This window comes from Ahaetulla prasina, chromosome 2 (genome assembly GCF_028640845.1).
Source record: "Ahaetulla prasina isolate Xishuangbanna chromosome 2, ASM2864084v1, whole genome shotgun sequence".
NCBI lineage: Eukaryota > Metazoa > Chordata > Lepidosauria > Squamata > Colubridae > Ahaetulla > Ahaetulla prasina.
Window position 1 is genome coordinate 243950715 of NC_080540.1, and position 23714 is coordinate 243974428.

At 34.2% G+C, this 23714-nt stretch overlaps 1 protein-coding gene across 3 annotated transcripts in view; it reads right to left on the minus strand.

Annotated features, from left to right (window-relative positions):
* Positions 1 to 23714, minus strand: part of ADAMTS19 (ADAM metallopeptidase with thrombospondin type 1 motif 19) — a 116240-nt gene that overhangs the window by 38080 nt on the left and 54446 nt on the right. For 2 of the 3 annotated variants that reach the window (XM_058169987.1, XM_058169988.1), the window contains exons 9-11: positions 17326 to 17466; positions 15062 to 15212; positions 2714 to 2815 (exon numbers count right to left, since the gene is read on the minus strand). In XM_058169987.1, the coding sequence (XP_058025970.1) occupies positions 2714 to 2815; positions 15062 to 15212; positions 17326 to 17466 (394 nt within the window). Of the gene's footprint in view, positions 1 to 666; positions 798 to 2713; positions 2816 to 15061; positions 15213 to 17325; positions 17467 to 23714 lie in introns of all 3 variants that reach the window. The other variant, XM_058169989.1, reaches the window with a different exon arrangement.

The following is a 23714-nucleotide window of genomic DNA, read 5'->3' on the forward strand; positions in this document are numbered from 1 at the left end:
TATTTAAAACTGTATTTTAAAACTATAATATTTTGGAAGGGGTTACATACAGAAGTTAATATTCATTACATTATTTTCATATAATCTAGCCTGCCTATAAAAATTTGAATCTGTAATCACATAATACATTGCCTAGGGCAACATAGATGCAATTAAAAGTATATATACAAAGATCACAGCGCATCATGAATCAACTCTACATACATACCAAAAAAGCTGGTTCAACTTTATGTAATGTCTCAAATAACTAGAAATGATGTCCACATAGGCCAATTTATTTTGGCTTATGAAGAGAAAAATCCTAAAAGCTTTCTGCCTTCTTTGATATCTTATGATAATCATTTAAAGCTTCTGCTATAAAATTGAGGATTTTGACAGCTCCCAAATCATGTCTTTATTTAAAAATCAGAAATACATGCTGAACACTACTTACTTAGTTTTCCTTTCTTAAATGAATTGTATATAAAGAAATATATTTGAAAGTGCCTAATTCAGCACTTGAAATATTCGTGTTTACTGGAAGTCTACAATTTTATGTAATACCACGAACCTAGTTACGTAATATCCTTTTTACACTGTGAAGTAGTAGACAGAGCATCTGTCCATAACTAATTTGGAATTTGGTAAATAATATGACAAGCAAAACACAAATAAGCTGTGGCTTACCTAGCACATCTACGCTGTCGACTGCTAATTCCAGTGTTACAAGTTCTGCTACAAGAGCTCCAGGTACTCCATTCTGCTTCCATGTGTCCAGCGAAAGATGTTTTACTGATACATTCTCCAACTTTACACCACTATTACAAACATTAGCTTTTAGTTTAAAATGTATAAAGTACATACAAAATAATTTACTATATAAACTCAAAGAGAACCTTATTTACTACAATGTCTGACAGGCAAAAGCAGAGAGGAATAAAAGTATAATTCTGTCTCCATTACTGCATTCTTGGTAAACTTAAGAGAATTCATTTCTTTTAGAGGCAAATTATTTACAGGATGGAAAAATAAGTCTTCCCTTCGAATAAAATTCACTATTGCTCTATCTATTCAAACAAATTTTCTTGAAAGGTGCAAAATCAAGGGGATAACTATTTCTAATTAGATTCAATATTTGCGTAACAGAGAAATGTTAGTTTTTATTTACTTATTTATTTATTTATTTATTTATTTATTTATTTATTTATTTATTTATTTATTTATTTATTTATTTATTTATTTATTTATTTATTTATTTATTTATTTATTTATTTATTTATTTATTTATTTATTTATTTATTTATTTATTTATTTATTGAATTTATATTGCTACCTATTCACCCAGGGCAACTCAAGGTGGCTTACAGAATATAAAACCACATTTAAAACAATAAAACTAATAAAAAGAATCAAATAAATTAATATAGTATAATGAAATCATATCCCCCCGCCCTGGCGACAGCAGATCACACGAGCCATTTAATGGGCTCCATCCTGCTCTGGGTTTTTCAGGGCCACTGGCAGAACCAGGTCTTCCGCGCCTTCTGGAACAGTATTAGAGTGGGGGCCATTCTAATCTCTGGGGGAATGATGTTCAAGAGAGAGGGAGCCACCACAGAGAAGACCCTTCTTCTGGGTCCCATCAGGTATATCTCCCTCGGGGATGGGACCCGCAATATTTCCTGCCTCCCTGCTCTGATGGGTCAGGTAGATGTGACCAGCAAGAGATGGTCCCTCAGATAACCTAGTCACAACCCATGAAGGGCTTTAAAGATGACAACCAGCACTTTGAATTGCACCCAGAAGCAAATTGACAGGCAATGCAGCTCCTGCAGGAGAGGTGATACATGTGCACACCAGGGTCTGCACAAAACCATGCAGGCTGCTTTATTTTGCACCAGTTGGAGCTTCCAGATGCTCTTCAAGGACAGCCCCATGTAGAGCGTGTTGCAATAGTCAAGACGGGAAATAACTAGGGCACGAGTGACTATGAGTAGTTACAGCTTCTCTACTTAGGGGATAATTTAGAATGAAAGAAACATGTTTACTACTTAGTTAGTTCTGCCCTCTTAAATCATGCTTATTGCTAAACGGATGACATAGTCTACGCTGGTCCACATTTTGTCTTTTTACCTGTTGTATCAATGAATGAAATGCCTGAAACTGAAGAATTAGATTTGGAAATGAAGCTCCCAAATCATGTCTTTATTTAAAACTGTATTTTAAAACTATAATATTTTGGAAGGGGTTACATACAGAAGTTAATATTCATTACATTATTTTCATATAATCTAGCCTGCCTATAAAAATTTGAATCTGTAATCACATAATACATTGCCTAGGGCAACATAGATGCAATTAAAAGTATATATACAAAGATCACAGCGCATCATGAATCAACTCTACATACATACCAAAAAAGCTGGTTCAACTTTATGTAATGTCTCAAATAACTAGAAATGATGTCACATAGGATAATTTACTTCTTGTAGTTACAACTTTGAAATTCTAGTATGCATTTTCGACAAAGACCAAGTGCTTCAATTAAACAATAGCAACTGATGCCGAAATATCCTTTGAATATTAATGGAGGTATAATATTTAAACCAATTAGTTTAAATATTATATACTTTAGAATAATCACACTTTAAAATAAAAATGGTGCAATTAAATATAGATTTAAGATCACATATAAAAAATTCACTTATTAAAAAATAATGGTGTTATAATGCACCTTTCCAGTGTCGCAATCTGTTCCATCCATCGGTGGATCCAACTTAGTTTTACATTCTTTCTCACCTTCAACTTTACACCATAACCCAGCGCAAATAACATGCTGGAAATAAATAAATAGAAATGTAGAAACCTGTATATAAATGTTCTTCATACCTTTCACAAGAAATATGCTATTTTAAGAAGCTATGAATAAATTATGCTTTTGCTATAGAATATAATCTCTTTTCATGACTTCAACATAGAAATACTGTAGATCTGACTGCAAAATAAGAAAAGGATTTGTTTGTTCAGCTTTCATAAATATAAAATTGGGATTGCTTTTTCTGGTACTATTTTTCTTTCCAACTTTAATTTGCTTTGTGAAGGCAATTAATCATCCAATTTAAAGTCTTGGCTTTATGTAGTTTAATGTATCTCTTGAAAACAATTTCTGTCTGTACATTTCCTGGAGAAGAATCTGATTAGGACATTTTTAATACATAATTTCAAAAATGAACATACATAAACAAACATAAACATGAGAGATTAAATTTTTTGCTTAATTTATTTATTTAATAATATTTAATAAATAATAATTTATTGCTTAACATAGTGTAAGCCGCCCTGAGTCTTCGGAGAAGGGCGGGATATAAATGCAAATAAAATAAAAATGGTGCAATTAAATATAGATTTAAGATCACATATAAAAATTCACTTATTAAAAATTAATGGTGTTATAATGCACCTTTCCAGTGTCATAATCTGTTCCATCCATCGGTGGATCCAACTTAGTTTTACATTCTTTCTCACCTTCAACTTTACACCACAACCCAGCGCAAATAACATGCTGGAAATAAATAAATAGAAATGTAGAAACCTGTATATAAATGTTCTTCATACCTTTCACAAGAAATATGCTATTTTAAGAAGCTATGAATAAATTATGCTTTTGCTATAGAATATAATCTCTTTTCATGACTTCAACATAGAAATACTATAGATCTGACTGCAAAATAAGAAAAGGATTTGTTTGTTCAGCTTTCATAAATATAAAATTGGGATTGCTTTTTCTGGTACTATTTTTCTTTCCAACTTTAATTTGCTTTGTGAAGGCAATTAATCATCCAATTTAAAGTCTTGGCTTTATGTAGTTTAATGTATCTCTTGAAAACAATTTCTGTCTGTACATTTCCTGGAGAAGAATCTGATTAGGATATTTTTAATACATAATTTCAAAAATGAACATACATAAACAAACATAAACATGAGAGATTAAATTTTTTGCTTAATTTATTTATTTAATAATATTTAATAAATAATAATTTATTGCTTAACATAGTGTAAGCCGCCCTGAGTCTTCGGAGAAGGGCGGGATATAAATGCAAATAAAATAAAAATAAATAAAAATAAATCATTACATTACAGAAACACTAAATTTAAAAAATAATAAAAGATTAGAATGACAATGATCCCATTTTATTCTTCACATAGTTTACAAGTAAAGTTGCCTTTTCCACCCCTTCATGTCTAATTTGACTCCTGGCAACTACATAGCCAAGTCCATGCAAGTATTCACAGCAGCAGTTTTGGAAGTGGTTGGTTATTGCCTTCATCCTAGGATTGAGAGAGAATAACTGGCCCAAAGTCACCCAGGTCTCTTTCAAGTCTAAGGCAGGATTAAAACTCTGCTTTCCCAATTCCTAGTCCTGCACCTTAACCACTAGGCCAAACTGGTTTGCTAAAATACACAAAATGAATTCAACTTCAATTCAATTACAACTTCAATTACGGACTACAAATCTCGATCAAGGCAAAACAATAGATGCAATCTACATAGACTTCTGCAAAGCTTTTGACTCAGTAGTACACGATAAACTTCTCCTAAAACTAAAATCCTATGGCATTTCAGGACCCCTTCACAAATGGATATCTGCATTTCTGTCCAACAGACAAAAAGTGGTCAAAATTGGCAATGCTCTATCAAATCCTGTTCCTGTCAAGAGTGGCGTTCCTATAGATGTCTCTTTTTTCATATTCATAATAAAAAATTCTTTCATTTGCTTTTTACATTCATTTACATTTTGTTCATATTTAAACAAATTCTCATTCAACCTCCATGATCTCCTAGCCTCCTTTTCCCGATCAAATTCAATCCAAACCGGACTATGATCAGATAGAGTTCTTGAACAAATCTTAGTCCTCTTCACTCTAGAATACAAATCATTAGTAATCAAAATAAAATCAATCCTCGGAAATGATTGGTGCCTGTCAGAAAAGAAGGTAAAATTCCTCTCTTCTGTATTATGTTCTCCAAATATCTCTTAATTCCAAGTCCATCATTTCAAAAAAGCCTTTGGTAATTTCGGCCGCTTGATATCTTCCTTAAACTTTTTGTCTTTTGAGTATCCAACACCATTCCAATCACCCATTAATATATATGATTTATAATCCCAAAATACTATTCTTTTATGTAAAAACTTGAAAAAAATTTCTTGTTGTTGATTCGGAGCATAAACTCCTATTAATAATGTCTTCTTTCCCTCCAACAAAAGTTCAATAGCAATGTATCTTCTATATCTACCCCAATTAATTTTGCTGATATATCCTTCTTTATATATATAACTAAACCATTTTTTTTCTCCAAAGAGGAGGCAACAAAATGTACTCCCAGTTTTGAATTTATCAAATATTTCTGGTCTAAAGATCTAATATGTGTTTCTTGTAAACAGGTAATGTCATTTTTAAATTGTTTCAAATAGTGAAATACTTTCCTTCTCTTCTGCGGTGAATTCAAACCATTAACATTCCAAGATAATAGTTTAATTGCTATTATCGGCCAAAGGAAACTTTTGGAACACTAGCCGCAGATCACTCCAGCAAGGCTTATATGAGAGGAAATCTTATACAAATGAATATTAAATACAAAATGAATTCAACTTCAATTCAATTACAACTTCAATTACGGACTACAAATCTCGATCAAGGCAAAACAATAGATGCAATCTACATAGACTTCTGCAAAGCTTTTGACTCAGTAGTACACGATAAACTTCTCCTAAAACTAAAATCCTATGGCATTTCAGGACCCCTTCACAAATGGATATCTGTTTTTCTGTCTAACAGACAACAAGTGGTCAAAATTGGCAATGCTCTATCAAATCCTGTTCCTGTCAAGAGTGGCGTTCCTCAAGGCAGCGTCCTTGGACCAACACTCTTCATACTATACATTAATGATCTTTGTGACCATATCTCAAGTAATTGTGTTCTCTTTGCTGACGATGTCAAACTATTTAACACCACAGACAATGCATCTATCATCCAAAAAGACCTTGATCATCTAACCACTTGGTCTAAAACTTGGCAACTCCAAATCTCAACCAGCAAATGCTCAGTCTTACATATTGGAAAAAAGAACCCAAACACTAAGTACATACTTGATGGACATTACCTTACAGATGACCCCACCCCGTTAAAGACCCTGGAGTTTTCATGTCAAATGATCTAAGTGCAAAGCCCACTGTAACTACATAGCAAAAAGGCTCTAAGAGTTGTAAACCTAATCTGTAGCTTCTTTTCCAAAAACACTACATTACTAACCAGAGCATATAAAACATTTGCTAGACCAATTCTAGAATACAGCTCGCCTGTTTGGAACCCTCACCACATCTCTGACATCAATACAATTGAACGTGTCCAGAAATATTTTACAAGAAGAGTTCTCCATTCCTCTGAAAACAACAAAATACCTTATCCCACCAGACTTGAAATCCTAGGCTTAGAAAACTTGGAACTCCGTCACCTTCGACAAGACCTAAGTTTAACTCATAGAATCATCTATTGTAATGTCCTTCCTGTTAAAGACTACTTCAGCTTTAATTGCAATAATACAAGAGCAACCAACAGATTTAAACTTAATGTTAACCGCTTTAATCTAGATTGCAGAAAATATGACTTCTGTAACAGAATCATCAGTGCTTGGAATACTTTACCTGACTCTGTGGTCTCTTCCCATAATCTAAAAGCTTTAACCAAAAACTTTCTACTATTGACCTCACCCCATTCCTAAGAGGACCATAAGGGGCGTGCATAAGCGCACAAACGTGCCTACTGTTCCTGTCCTGTTGTTGTTTTTTTTCTTTTCTTTTCTTTTCTTCTTCCTATATATATATTAGTGCTTATACCTCCTAATATTTACTCATATATATGTTTATATACTATATAATCCTTTTTATATGATGTTGTGACAAAAAATAAAAATAAAAATAATTCAAATATGCATATGCTGCATTACTATTACTATTAGTCTTTCACCGTTCCTATCACACATTTCCTCCCACTTATGACTGCATGACTGTAACTTTGTTGCTTGTATCCTTACAATTTATATTGATTGTTGATTGTTGCCTGATTGCTTATTTGTATCCTATGACTATCATTAAGTGTTGTACTTTATGATTCTTGATGAATGTATCTTTTCTTTTATGTACACTGAGAGCCTATGAACCAAGACAAATTCCTTGTTGTCCAATCATACTTGGCCAATAAAGAATTCTATTCTATTCTATTCTATTCTATTCTATTCTGTTCTGTTCTGTTCTGTTCTGTTCTGTTCTGTTCTGTTCTGTTTTGTTCTATTTTATTCTGTTCTATTCTATTCTATTCTATTTTCCAATTTCAGAGAAATTAATGTGAATTAATAAGTTATTTCATATTTCTAATTTGTATTATAAACTGATATAAGAAAAAAATATAACATAGTAAATTTAAAAATCAACGAAGCCAACTATTTCCTTATAATCATGACATGTATGTGTATCTTTCAATATTTATATTTTAATACATAAATCATTAGTAGCAACAGTATCACGGAGGGTGTCAAACTCGCCTGTCTGAAAAGAAACGACATCACCAAGTGTGCCCCCATCTTTCTTACATATATCACAAGGTTGCATGAAGATCCCAAAGAGGTGAACCTTGATGACAGTGGTTAGAGCTTCAGACTCCTTATAGTAGTATATTTACACTTCAAATCATGTTACATTCTGATAGTAACATTTCAAATTCTGTGGTTAGAATGAAGATGATTTGAGAGGTAGGTATTATTTTTGTATCCATGGACAGATGGGCAAGAAAGTCAATCCCACAAAGAAACAAGTAAAATTTCTCTACTGGCCAAAGAAAGAAAGGAATAACACCACCATCCTTGGAGAATGAAGAAAAGAAAGAGGCAGTGGGAGGTACGAAAGAAGAAAAACAAAATGATCTTTTTACTCACCAACAAGAGATTATAAAAGTGTAAAAGGAAAATTTGGACAGATTTTGGTAGAATGAAGTCCCAAATTATATTATCCTGGATATGATTGTTAATAAATATTATTTTTCAATCCATTATTTTGGTGAATAAAAGAATAAAATGAAATAGCTATTTAATAGCTATTTCTCAATGTTTTAAAATTTTACTTAATATATTTATGATTAAATTGAAATAATTTATTAAATAATTTTAATTAATTAATAAAACAATTCTTTTTTATAAAGAATAAAATGCTCTATAGTTTTACCATTTTAAAATTCATTTTAATGCATGAAAAGGCCTCACTGTGACAGCCTTCAAATTAATAAATTAGCCTTCATGCAACATTCCTGATTATTTGAGTTGGAAACATCTAGCTCAGTGATGATGAACCTTTTCAGCACCAAGTGCTGAAAGGGGAGAGTGTGTGCCTGGCACCAAGTGCCGAAAAGGGAGCACTTCGTCAGGGCTGCGACCAGGAAACAGAGTTGCCCAAGGAGCATGTGCGTGCTGATATTTCTATAGGGGGCACATGCGCGCTGGCTAGAAGTCTTCCGGTTACTGCTGCACATGCACATGTGCTGATCAGTTGGCAGACCACATGCTAAAGCACATGTGTGTCCAGCCAGATGCTTCCAGCCACAAAAGAGGAATCCGCAGTTCTGCATTGGGAGGAGAAAGCATTTATCTCGGACTTTTGAGATGGGAAGGGACAGAATGAGGGGAAGCACCAGTTAGAATTTTCCACCTTGAGCGGCATCGGTCTCCAGAAAGAGTCCTTTGGGACTTCACCTGAAGGAGGAGACACAGTTCTACGGACCGAGAGGAAAAAGTAAATGGTGGGTTAACAGAAACTTTTAAAATTGGGAAAGGGACGAGACAGAGATGTCCTTGTCCCCATTACTTTTATTTTAACTTTAGAAATTCTTCTGAATAATATACGTGGTTCCGATCAAATAAAGGGAATTAGAGTTAAACATCAAGATTATAGATTAAGAGCTTTTGCAGATGACCTGGTTGTTACTGTATCTCAACCAATATACTCAGTAACTGGTTTAAAAGATATAATTGGTCAGTATGGTAAAGTATCTGGATTTAAGGTGAATCAGCAAAAGACAAAGATGATAACTAAAAATATGAATATACAACAAAAAGAAGAGTTAGAAAGAACTACAGGTTTTGAAATCGTTAAAAAGGTTAAATATTTAGGAATATATATTACAGCTTCAAATGTTAAATTATACAAAAATAATTATGAGGTATTGTGGCAGAAGGTATGGAAAGAAATGGAGAGTTGGAAGAAGTTACAACTATCTTTGCTGGGAAGAATAGCGGCTATAAAAATGAATGTTTTGCCCAGGTTTTTATTTTTGTTTCAAATGATACCGGTGCTTAAGAATGATATTAAATTACAGGAATGGCAAAAGGGGATTAGTAAATTTGTATGGATGGGCAAAAAACCAAGAATAAAATTAAAAGTAATGCAGGATATAAGGGAAAGGGGGGGTCTTAAAATGCCTAATTTAAAATTGTATTATGAAGCAGTTGTCTTATCATTAATTATCATTAATTACTGATTGGATTAAGGAATTGAGGAAAGAGTTTTGAATATAGAAGGTTATGGTTTGTTATATGGGTGGCATGCCTATTTATTATATGATAAGAAAGCTGATAAAATATTTAAAAATAATATAATTAGAAATGCATTATTGAGGGTTTGGAGGAAATATCAATATAAATTAGATGGAAAGATTCCAATATGGGCAATCCCGAGACACATGATAGAAAATATAAATATATATCAAAAGATGGAGGTAGTTACCTATAAAGAACTTCTTTGTATGGAAAAGGGGGAATTACAATTAAAATCTAGAGAAAAGATGGGGGAAGAAGGGGAAAATTATACATGGTTCCAATATGGACAATTACAAGCTAGATGGAAATTAGATCAAAAAATAGGTGTTAAGCAAATTGAGGATAATTTGTTAAAACAAATGAGAGATCAAGGTCAACAGCATATTAAGAGGTTGTATAATGTATTAGTAGAAATAGACTCAGAGACTGAATTGGTTAAGGATTGTATGATTAAGTGGGCACAAAATTTTCAGCAACCAATAATGTTGGAAACTTGGGAAAGAATTTGGGTGAGGAATGTTAAATTTACACAAGCGCAAAATATGAGAGAAAATTTTTATAAGATGTTTTATAGATGGCATTTAGACCCCAAAAAATTGTCATGTATGTATCCTAATGTACAGGCTAAATGTTGGAGATGCGATTGTGAAGATGCCACTTATTATCATATATGGTGGACTTGTAAAAAAGTTAAAGCATTTTGGATTAAAGTATGGTGGATCATGCAGAATATTTTGAAAAAGAAGATTAAGTTTACCCCGCAGTTCTTTTTACTAGGAATAATTATGGATTGTACAGCTATAGAGACTAAATTGATTTTGAACTTAATAACAGCCGCAAGACTTTTGATTGCTCAATATTGGAAGAAAGAAGAATTACCTACAATTGAAGAATGGACACTTAAAGTATCAAATCTGGCAGAAATGGCAAAAATCTCTGCTTACTTGAAAGACTATACAGAAGAAAAATATATTTTAGAATGGAAAATGTGGATTGATTATATTCAAAATAAGTATCAGATAAAAAAATATTGAATAGCATATGAGTAAATTTAGGAAATAATTTGTATTAGATATATTTCTGAAGGAGAGGGGAATTGAGAGTGTGACTAAGTGTGGAGAGACTAGAGATTATAATTTAGGAATTATTTTAGATTATGATTGTTAGTTTTGATACCCTGCATTTTGTTCTGGGAAGTCGGGGTGGGGGGTGGGGGGTAAGGGGGAGGGGAATTGGGGGGTTGAGGCTAGTGATGGAGTGATGGTTAATGTACAGGGATTATTGAAGATGTATAAATATAATTAATGTAGGGTCGGGTCTGCCCAGTTGCCATTTCAGAACGGTGGGGAGGGAAAAAAGAGAGAGTAGGAGGTAGGAAAGAGGAGAAGAGGAAGGAAGAGGGGTAGAAGAGGGAGAAGGAGTGGAGGGTGGAGGGAGGAGAGGAGGTAGATAAGAGAAGGAGAGGAAGGTTTGGAAAGTAAAAGAAGGTAGAAGAGGGAAGAGTGTTAAAAAGGGGGGTGGTGACTGGGCAGGCCCGACTAATTGTATATAACTGTACATTGGATGAATTATTTGATATGATTGTAAAAATAAAACTTTTTTATAAAAAAAAAAAAAAGAGTGGCGTTCCTCAAGGCAGCGTCCTTGGACCAACACTCTTCATACTATACATTAATGATCTTTGTGACCATATCGCAAGTAATTGTGTTCTCTTTGCTGACGATGTCAAACTATTTAACAGCACAGACAATGCATCTATCATCCAAAAAGACCTTGATCATCTAACCACTTGGTCTAAAACTTGGCAACTCCAGATCTCAACCAGCAAATGCTCAGTCTTACATATTGGAAAAAAGAACCCAAACACTAAGTACATACTTGATGGACATTACCTTACAGATGACCCCCACCCCATTAAAGACCTTGGAGTTTTCATGTCAAATGATCTAAGTGTCAAAGCCCACTGTAACATAGCAAAAAAGGCTCTAAGAGTTGTAAATCTAATCCTGCGTAGCTTCTTTTCCAAAAACACTACACTACTAACCAGAGCATATAAAACATTTGCTAGACCAATTCTAGAATACAGCTCACCTGTATGGAACCCTCACCACATCTCTGACATCAATACAATTGAGCGAGTCCAGAAATATTTTACAAGAGTTCTCCACTCCTCTGAAAACAACAAAATACCTTATCCCACCAGACTTGAAATCCTAGGCTTAAAAAACTTGGAACTCCGTCACCTTCGACAAGACCTAAGTTTAACTCATAGAATCATCTATTGTAATGTCCTTCCTGTTAAAGACTACTTCAGCTTTAATTGCAACAATACAAGAGCAACCAACAGATTTAAACTTAATGTTAACCGCTTTAATCTAGATTGCAGAAAATATGACTTCTGTAACAGAATCATCAGTGCTTGGAATACTTTACCTGACTCTGTGGTCTCTTCCCATAATCTAAAAGCTTCAACCAAAAACTTTCTACTATTGACCTCACCCCATTCCCAAGAGGACCATAAGGGGCGTGCATAAGCGCACAAATGTGCCTACTGTTCCTGTCCTATTGTTGTTGTTTTTCTTTTTTTTTCTTCTTCCTATATATATATTAGTGCTTATACCTCCTAATATTTACTCATATATATGTTTATATACTATATAATCCTTTTTATATGATGTTGTGACAAAAAATAAAAATAAAAATAATTCAAATATGCATATGCTGCATTACTATTACTATTAGTCTTTCACCGTTCCTATCACACATTTCCTCCCACTTATGACTGCATGACTGTAACTTTGTTGCTTGTATCCTTACAATTTATATTGATTGTTGATTGTTGCCTGATTGCTTATTTGTATCCTATGACTATCATTAAGTGTTGTACTTTATGATTCTTGATGAATGTATCTTTTCTTTTATGTACACTGAGAGCCTATGAACCAAGACAAATTCCTTGTTGTCCAATCATACTTGGCCAATAAAGAATTCTATTCTATTCTATTCTATTCTATTCTATTCTATTCTATTCTATTCTATTCTGTTCTGTTCTGTTCTGTTCTGTTTTGTTTTGTTCTATTTTATTCTGTTCTATTCTATTCTATTCTATTTTCCAATTTCAGAGAAATTAATGTGAATTAATAAGTTATTTCATATTTCTAATTTGTATTATAAACTGATATAAGAAAAAAATATAACATAGTAAATTTAAAAATCAATGAAGCCAACTATTTCCTTATAATCATGACATGTATGTGTATCTTTCAATATTTATATTTTAATACATAAATCATTAGTAGCAACAGTATCACGGAGGGTGTCAAACTCGCCTGTCTGAAAAGAAACGACATCACCAAGTGTGCCCCATCTTTCTTACATATATCACAAGGTTGCATGAAGATCCCAAAGAGGTGAACCTTGATGACAGTGGTTAGAGCTTCAGACTCCTTATAGTAGTATATTTACACTTCAAATCATGTTACATTCTGATAGTAACATTTCAAATTCTGTGGTTAGAATGAAGATGATTTGAGAGGTAGGTATTATTTTTGTATCCATGGACAGATGGGCAAGAAAGTCAATCCCACAAAGAAACAAGTAAAATTTCTCTGCTGGCCAAAGAAAGAAAGGAATAACACCATCATCCTTGGAGAATGAAGAAAAGAAAGAGGCAGTGGGAGGTACGAAAGAAGAAAAACAAAATGATCTTTTTACTCACCAACAAGAGATTATAAAAGTGTAAAAGGAAAATTTGGACAGATTTTGGTAGAATGAAGTCCCAAATTATATTATCCTGGATATGATTGTTAATAAATATTATTTTTCAATCCATTATTTTGGTGAATAAAGAATGCTCACCAAAATGAAATAGCTATTTAATAGCTATTTCTCAATGTTTTAAAATTTTACTTAATATATTTATGATTAAATTGAAATAATTTATTAAATAATTTTAATTAATTAATAAAACAATTCTTTTTTATAAAGAATAAAATGCTCTATAGTTTTACCATTTTAAAATTCATTTTAATGCATGAAAAGGCCTCACTGTGACAGCCTTCGAATTAATAAATTAGCCTTCATGCAACATTCCTGATTATTTGAGTTGGAAACATCTAGCTCAGTGATGATGAACCTTTTCAGCACCAAGTGCTGAAAGGGGAGAGTGTGTGCCTGGCACCAAGTGCCGAAAAGGGAGCACTTCGTCAGGGCCGCTACCAGGAAACAGAGTTGCCCAAGGAGCATGTGCGTGCTGATATTTCTATAGGGGGCACATGCGCGCTGGCTAGAAGTCTTCCGGTTACTGCTGCACATGCACATGTGCTGATCAGTTGGCAGACCACATGCTAAAGCACATGTGTGTCCAGCCAGATGCTTCCAGCCACAAAGGAGGAATCCGCAGTTCTGCATTGGGAGGAGAAAGCATTTATCTCGGACTTTTGAGATGGGAAGGGCCAGAATGAGGGGAAGCACCAGTTAGAATTTTCCACCTTGAGCGGCATCGGTCTCCAGGAAGAGTCCTTTGGGACTTCACCTGAAGGAGGAGACACAGTTCTACGGACCGAGAGGAAAAAGTGGGAGGGGGGATCTTGGCCTGAATAAACAAGTTGGGCTTCTCTGCGTGGAACTCTCTCCTCCAGTAGGAGAAGTCAAGGGAGATTCTGCCCAGAGACCAATGATGCTGCAGAAGGGAGAATTCCATTGGTCCTCCTTCTTTCTGGACACTCCCAATTTTGAAGTTCGAGAAAGCCCCTTTCCCAGCTCACAGACCAGCTCTTCCGGTTTCTGTCAAAAAGGCCAACTGATCGTCGTGTGCGTATGTGCACCAGAAATCCAGAAGAGGAACAAGTGATGCCATGTGTGCGAGGTGACATGGCTCCATGTGCCACTTTGGGCACGCGTGCCATAGATTCACAATCACAGATCTATCTTATAGCCCACTATTTAACCATTTGACCTGGTGAAAATAAGATAAAATTAAAATAAAAGCTATTAATATACCTTCTTCCATTTTATTTCAAGTCCTATCTAAAAGCAAAAAAATGTCCCTAATAACAAGCATTCTAATTCAGTAAGGAAAACTTTTGAGTGTGCAAAAGAAATGCATATCTATTCTATCTTGTGAATGAAAGCTTGGTAACACATAACAGCTGAAGTTTTACACTGCTGCATGACCATTATAAAGGTTTGATTTGATTTGATATCTCTCATTTAAATATTGAAAAATCAAACACAGAATGGAAACAATATGAAGAAGCTTTGAATAGTTAATAAAGAAAACATTCAAAATTGTTCTATATTTCTTTATTCCTGTAATCCTTTGCTATTACTATTTCTTCAATGTTATTATTCTACCACAAAGTACAGAAAGCCAAAACAGCAAGCTTTAAACCTGGGTATATTATTAAGTCATAAATGATAGCAATCTATTATTCCTACCTGCATTTCTTGGCAGAAAGAGGCAGTTGGTCCAAAAAGAATCTGACATTGTTCATCTGTAGTGTATGTTATCCCAGGGAGTTTTGAAGGAATAATCACAGAATTGAGGCTCTGGGGATTTGTATGCAGCAAGCAGTTACTGGCCTTTGACCTGGAAATGCAGAAGAGATTGGTGAATAATAATATATATGCTTTATGTAGAATTAAGATGAAAGCTTTAAAACCCAATCTTGCCTTAATTTAATAAAGAAAATTTTTATATTAATGAAAAAGAGGATAGCATGACATATATCCAAGAACGTGAGGCAGCTTTCAGAAGAAAAGCCACTTTAAACAGTAGTACTTGGAGGAGGTTCACGTGTCTTCATTCAAACCCCTCCCACACAAGAATTAGCTGAAAAACAAAATTAACAAAACAATATTTAGATGAAATATTGGGCAGGGAACTCATTATTCAAGATCATTACATGGGAAAGTGATGAGGAAAGAACACAAGTCCAAATATGTCTGGGGAACAAAATCTTGTAACGTGACTTTGAATATCTTTGAATACTGCTGAACCTCAATCTAAGGTCAATACAAAAAATCTTGTTCCATAATTTCCCATTTTAAATTAAACAGCTATTAAACACAAAGAAGAATTGGATAAACTAAAGATAAAATATATAGAATTCGTCTGGGTACAAACTTGAATACACTTTCTAATTTTATTGCATAGAATCCCTATACTATTTAATCCCATTGCGGAAATATTATGGATAATTCTAACCAGGGAATTCAAAATCCTGTCACAAAATACACATGTAATATTGCATGAAATGGACTTCAAACACTTTCACTAATACTGCAAGAATAAAGGGGCATTGCAATATTTTAAAAAATTAAAAATACAAGTGATCCTTACTTAGGTAAGAATGACAGGCAGCAGAGTCTTCCAAAGAGATCTTATTTACTCAGGACAGGAGAAGAGCAAAGTTATTGCCTACAAACGGCATCGTCCTCACCTAACAACGAAGTATAACTGGGATACTGGAACTGCTATTGCTAAGTGACATGATCACAAGATATTTTGGCCAACAACTGCTTTGCTTAATAACGGAAGTTCCAGTCCCAATTAAGATCATTAAGTAAGGACTAACTGGAACTAGTTATCTTTTGATACCACTAATTCAAGGTTTAGTTGCTTTCTGACTGTCCATTTATTGTATTTGTTTAGTCAAGTATTCAGTAAATACCTCAGTCAGTCTGTTTCTCTGCATCTCCCAGATCTGAGGAAAATGATTTCCACTTAGGTTTTCTAACCAATCAATTTGGTTTTTTAACTGTTGAGAATGGCTTCCATTTTGATGTTCTAATTACAAGAACACCCAGTGCTCTAACCTGGATTCAGTCTATTGTATATAGATAAGGGGTTGGGAAAGCAATTTCCTTCTTAATCTGCTTTTCTCCTGGTATATGCCTCTCTAAAAGGAAGGAAAGAAAGAAGAACTAAAGTGTTCATTATTACAAGCAGGTATGCAGGTAGAATCACTCTATAATCCTTTCAGTCATGGTATTTCATGACTTTCTCTTCTCCTCTCTTTTACCACTTTGCGAAGGAATTCTGACATTCTTTTTTGCCTCAAAAGGTATGTGTCAAAAGTATAAGAAATTCAAAAGATTAGTGAATGGAGGCAAATTAGTGCCTAGACTTCTATCACAATCTGGAATATTCATCTTACTTAGATGAATAGTGAATAGTGACAGCTGAATATATATCAGGGGTGAAATCCAGTAGATTCTGGAGAACCGGTAGCAGAAATTTTGAGTAGTTGGGAGAACCAGCAAATACCACCTCAGGATGGCCCCAAAGTGGGGTGGGAATAGAGATTTTGCAGTATCCTTCCCCTGAAGTGGGGTGGGAATGGAGATTTTGCTGTATCCTTCCCCTGCCACGCCCACCAAGCCATGCCCACAGAACCGCAAGTAAAAAATTTGCATTTCAACACACACACACACACACACATTTATTGAGTACTCCCAACAATGGTGAAATCTAAAGAAATACCTTGTTAAAAACTGATTCTGCCTCAGGTAAGTATTGGGTAATAATATTTCTAAAGAATAGCAATCAATTTTTAGAAATAGTTCTTTTCAATCTGATATAGAAAGTGTAGTAAGGTATTGAAAGCTTGGCATACCTGAAATTTATAATCACCAGGAAAAAAAAAACTGAACAAAATAAAAGCCTGATTGTAACTACATCCACTTCTTGAATGAATTACCTGAGAAATTTTTCTAGGTCGTCTCTGCTACAGCGGGACCATGAAACATCCCCAAGGTTTTGCCCTTTGATCCATTCTCCAGACATGATGTGGAGACCATCTGCACAAGATGGGTGGTCATTGTCATGATTTATTCCCATGCTGAAACAAGTTTGGAAAACAGTACATTTTAAGGGAAGAACAGTATAAAAGCAGCTTCTCAAATGTTCAACCAAAAATATGTACTCACATTTCCAACATAGAAATAGAATTAAGGATTTACACAACAGAATGTAAATTTCCAATGTAAAAAAAAGAACCTTAACATGCTTGCAATCTTTAAAGAACAAAGAGAATGTAATTACTTTATTTAAAGTTTAAATTGATGATAGACATACAGACAGACATATACATATAATGATACACATGTCTATCATTTCTTCTTAATTTCAGGGGGAAATCAACTTAATACAGGATATTACTTGGATTTAAAACTGAGACTTAGCCTTTTTTATTTATAATCCTTGATTTGTGGTTTAGTGTATTGAATGAATCCAGCCAACTTGGCTTATTCAACAAATCACGATAAACAAGACTATGATTACTTGAATGTATTCATTTGGTTCAGCTTTTTGTTTGTTAGATGTGTTTACGCTTTGCTAAGCAATCTAATACATATATTGTTATGGTCTGACTTATTTCAGAAAAGTATCTTAGTACATCATAACTCAAATAACCAGGCTTAGGTTTGCAGTTAATAATTGTTGTCTGCCATTGCAACAAGTTTTGTTTCTACCAGAAAAAAAGTGGGTTATAGATAGTCCTCAATTTATGACCACAATTGAGCCCAAAATTTCTGTTGCTAAGCGAGACATTGTTAAGTGAGCTTTGGACCATTTTATGACCTTTCTTGCCATAGTTGTTAAGTGAATCACTGCTGTTATTAAGTTAATAATATGATTGTTAAGTAAATCTGGCTTCCCCATTGACTTTGTAACTGCCATAAATATGAGTCAGTTGCCAAGCATCTGAATTTTGATCACAAAACCATGAAGATACTGCAACAGTCATAAGTGTGAAAAATGGTCACAAGTCACTTTTTTCAGCGCCATTGTAACTTTGAATGATCACCAAACAAAGTATTATAAGTGAAGAACTACCTTTACTGTATTGCAATTTCCTTTGCAATAATGAAAAAAAAATCATAACACAACCGAGGAAAACAGAGGTAAAAATCTTCTATCATCAATCTAGTACAGAAATATAGCCCTCAGTATAGTAGTTAAAAAGTAGGAATAGGTGAGATAGATGCAGATTCATTTAATGATGAAATTCAATAGATGATATTCAGCTAATTATAAATCCAATATATTTCAAGGGCTGTCATCTATGAATAAAATTATGGTACATTATAAATTTATTTATTTTACAAGGTTTATGCTACTCTAATTATTGGCCAACTATGAGCAGTTAACTATCCTACTATAATCAAACACATTTAAAACAAGGAAAACAAATAACCTCCTAAATAATAACAAATAAATAAATGGAACAAATAACAAATTAATAATAAAATATTCTTAGCTGCCCAATCTGGCAAATAAATACTATAAGATGGTTATGTTCCTTTCTCCATTCTTGGATCATTATCTTGTAGTGAAGATATAGGTTGTCTTGTAGAGAAGGAATTTGTGCATTTAAGTTATGGTATTGTACAGCAGAAAATGTATATTTTTAGAAAGTCACCCATGATGGGCAGCTCATAGATAAGGATCAGGCTAAATAAGCTCCACTGAAAGGAAATGACAGCTACTCAAATATTCTACCAAGTAAACCAAGCAGACCTTGACAAGCAGATATTCACAATATGATATGGAAGTTGAGTCCTGAATATTGGAAGGTAAAATGAGCAGGGGAAAATTTTGATAGCATTGAAGCTTATGATGTAGCTGTATTAAGGTTCACAGATGTCTACCTGTCAGTGTGTCCAGCGATAAAAAGAAAGTTTGGTGTTGAAATGATATTATAGTACTAGTGTGATTATAACCATGAACCAAGACAAATTTAATATTGTCAAGCAGAAGAGTCAAGGCTAAATATTGACATTCTGGAAATCAGGAAATTGACATGAACTGAAATGAGTCACTTCACATCAGAGAAGAATCGGATCTTCTACTGGAGACTAGAAAAAAAATCACCAAAGAAATGGAGCAGCCACTAAGAAAGATGCAACCACAAAAATGATAGAATGATTTCAATTTGAGTCCAAGGACAGCCAATTAATATTAACCCAAATTTAGGCTCTTGCCAACTACTGAGGTATTTGAAGCAGTTCTACAGTGACTTGAAGTACCTTGCCGACACAATATTTATTTTGAAAAAAGATGTTATACTAATTATATTACACCAGGTCTTGTTGCTGAATGTGACTCGAATCACAAGCTCCTTCTTCTAGATTAAAATATGACTAACAACCAAATCATCAGTCCAGGAAAATATTACTTCAGTCCATAACTTACAGCAACAATTAGGACTGAAATGAAAACCAAGGAACAACTCAATACGATTAGTGAGATTTATTAGGAAAAAAGAGGTGACAATAAAAAAAACCCTACTATTATTGGTTTCAAATGTGAATCTTTTATGTAGTCAATTCAAAGAAGCTTCTAGCTTTTTTTCCTATTGCACTTTCAGGATAGGCATGAAGAAGCTTTACACTTCTGGGAATGTCTTGTTGTGAACTGCAGAGAAGCTCTTCAGTCAACTCTTTGTACTGAGGGGAGGGCTCATACACTTGCTCATGTAGACTCCTTTTGGATACAAATTTTGAATTTGTATCTGACCACCTTTAAATACTTTTCAGAAAAGAGCCAAGACATGACAACTAATGTCCAGAAATAGATTATATTCAAAGTGCTGGGAGAGACTTGGAGAATGAACATCTTTCCCTAGAAGCATAGGTGATCTTGCGATCATTCACAGAATAGGTTGTGGGCTGAGCTGGGATTCTCACTCCTCTCTCTCTTCTTACTAATATGTAGACTGGAGACTCTCCTATCTTTGAGAAACACTCTCACTTACTTTCTTAATTAGCAGCTGCTTGTTTCAGAGATACTCCCATTACAGCACATTCTCTTTCTCTGGCTTTTGGAGATCTGTAGGGGAAAAACCACAAAAATCCAAAATGGACTCCAATGCTTTATCCATTAATCAACAAGCAACCAAGTGGTACATGAAGCCAGGCAAAAATCCTTAAGAATTCTTTTGCACAGGAATTATTCTTGTATTTCTAAATACAAAAGTATTGGCCCAATTGTTGCAAGCTGTAATCAGAAGCCTGAAAGTCACAGAAGGAGAAAAGGCAATGAGAGGATTGGAAACCAAATTCAGCAGCATCTCGGTATATGGTTTCTCTAAAGCTTTTGAGTATCTTTCACTAAAATGTTTGTATCTTGCAATCCAGAACTGTGATCATAGTGAAACAGACAGCTTATCAATTTAACAAACAGGTAAAACAAATACCTTTTCCAGGGCCTGATAGTTCTGTCTGCTTTACTCTTAAATGGTCAAGGATTCCTAGGTATACTGTCTTTTACCTTGACCTTAGAGAATGACTAGTCAGTCTTATTAAGCCCACCTGGAATTTTCTATTACCACTAACTGAGCCATCCTAATAATGCCCTCCTGTTCAGCTTGGTACCTACTGATAAAAATGTCCAATGCCATCTTCTTAGGTTTATCAAGCCATCAAGTTCATCCCCTCTAAAACACCTGATATGTCTGATATGCATTCATTTTTTATTCTGGGTTCCAAATTTGAACAATTGCATTTTTAGCTAAATAATAAGGACATACCTTATGTAAAAAGGGCCTATAAACTTTTAAGTCCTAAATAAAATCTGAATATTTGTTCTGCAAGTCAAAACAATAATACAGATTGTTCAAAAGCTCTCCTAAGCTATATGGGTCAACCATATAACTACCTTATACATAATACTGGACATTGTTTATACAATAGCTATTTTCTTTCTTATGAATGTGAGAATCAATTTTTATGCTCAGCAATCCTTTGCATTTCTATAGATTCTAAGTATTATTAATAGATTTATTTAATATGTAAATATACGAAGAACTTTGGATTACAAAATTGTCTGCTTCACCATTAGCAATAGAGGGGACCAAATATATACAATACTTGATCTTGATATAACTGAATTGGAGACAATGCCTCCCGTTCCAAACCTGCACAGCCTCCAGGCACTGGCACTGAGCTTTGATAGCATCACTAGGCTGACTTGGGTCAAGAAATACAATTTGGTATCATCAGTTTACTAATTATACCAAACCTGAATGTGGCAAATGACCTCACCCAGCTGTTTCATATAGACATTGAAAAGGAAAGTAGAACCCTGTGGCATCTCAGGCAAGACAGGTCTAGGGAGTGCTCACTGCCTCACTACCAGTGATGGCTAGAACCAGTCATCAGCCAGGAATAAGAAATAGAAACACCATAATATGTTGCTCACAATTAGTTCAGAAGGATATTGTAGTCGACAGTATCAAAAGTCACTGAGAGATCAAGGTGCACAAGGATGGATAAACCACTGTCCTGGCTCTGCCACAAGTCAACAACAAACACAATCAAAGGTACCTTAGCACTAAATCTCAGATTGAAACCCAACTTCCACACAGAGAAGGTTGGGGACTGCTTGGTAATTGTCACTGGATCAAAGGATGGCATCTTGAAAAAGGAGTTCATCACCACCTTTTCCAATAAAATTTATTGAAAAATTATATGACTAGGATAGGCTACAACCATTAGAACAGAATATAGAACAATAAATGGCTGAAAAATGGCAAAGACATGCACCTAGGTACACTCTATTTAATATGTATGCAGAACGCATTAAAAGAAATGCTGTGCTACAACAAATAAAAAATAGAATTAAATTTAATTAATTAAAACCAATTTAATTGGTTGGGAAAAACCATTAAAGTATTTAATTGGTAGGATAAAGTATCAACAGCCTCAGATATGCTGATAATGCCATAGATAACCCTATAACTAGGAAGATTTAAAGAATTCTGTTAACACAACAGAAAAGTTGGACTAAATCTCAATACGTAAAAAAAATGTTTATGTCCATAGCCAACACCAACCAATACAAATATAAGATAAAATACTTAAGTAATAACATATGTTATCTTCCTAGGCTCAAAAAGACAATTACCATAATCATTCAATAAAAAGATTTCTCTTAACTGATTGTAACAAAGATACACAAAATAAGAGAGGGAATGGTTTTCTCAACTGCAACATGGCTGTGAAAATTGTACCATCAGACAGACTGAATAAAAGAAAACAGACACCTGTGAATAGTAGTGCGGGAGAAGATTAATGAGACTATTTAGCACGGCAAAAGGAGCCAATATTTCAATACTAGATGAAGTAATATGAAATACAAAGATAAATGAAATCAGACTGCTTGCTGGAAATGCTAATCATAAAAGTAAACTTAGATATTTTGGACACAAAATATGAAGACTACATTTACTGGAGAAAATCTTGACTCAGAGAAAAATTAAAAATTAAAAAGAAGCTAAGAGGGAAAAAAAGAAGTCTAATTGATGAGACATGTATATGCTCATAAAAATTCAAAGAAGCAATTACTGAAGACAGTGAAATAATGTCCATTGGGTCACGATTATTCAGTCCATTGAATAATCAGAAAGGACTACATGAATTGAAGAACGACAATAATTCCTTATACCAAAGTTCCTTGTGCTTCACCTATAGACATAGACAACTTCATTTTAACAGCTTTATTTTATTTGTGAAAATAGGAGATACCGTATATACTCGAATATAAGCCGATCCGAGTATAAGCCGAGGTCCCCAATTTTACCCCAAAAACTGGGGTAAACTGGGGACTCGAGTATAAGCCGAGGGTGGGAATTGAGGCACCTACCGGTTGGGGAAACCCTCCCTCCCTCAGCTGAGAAGGCTGGCGGCTCCCCCGCCCCGCCCTCTCACTGCACCGGCAGGGCTTCCCCGCGCCGTCCGGTAAAATGTGAAAAAAAGAAAAAAAAAAAAAACTCGAGTATAAGCCGTATATACTCGAGTATAAGCCGAGGGGCTTAAAAAAAAAAAACTCGAGTATAAGCCGTATAGACCCGAGTATAAGCCGAGGGGACGTTTTTCAGCACAAAAAACGTGCTGAAAAACTCGGCTTATACTCGAGTATATACGGTAATAAGTTGTTGTTGTTTTCTATGTTCCATAAACCCTTAAGAAAAACCATGAGAACAAGCTTCAAATTTCTGCAGCTGATAAATCCAAATCACCAGCTAACTTTCAGGATTTAAATTTCATATTTATAATTGCTTTCTAAAAAATCAAATGTTATAAA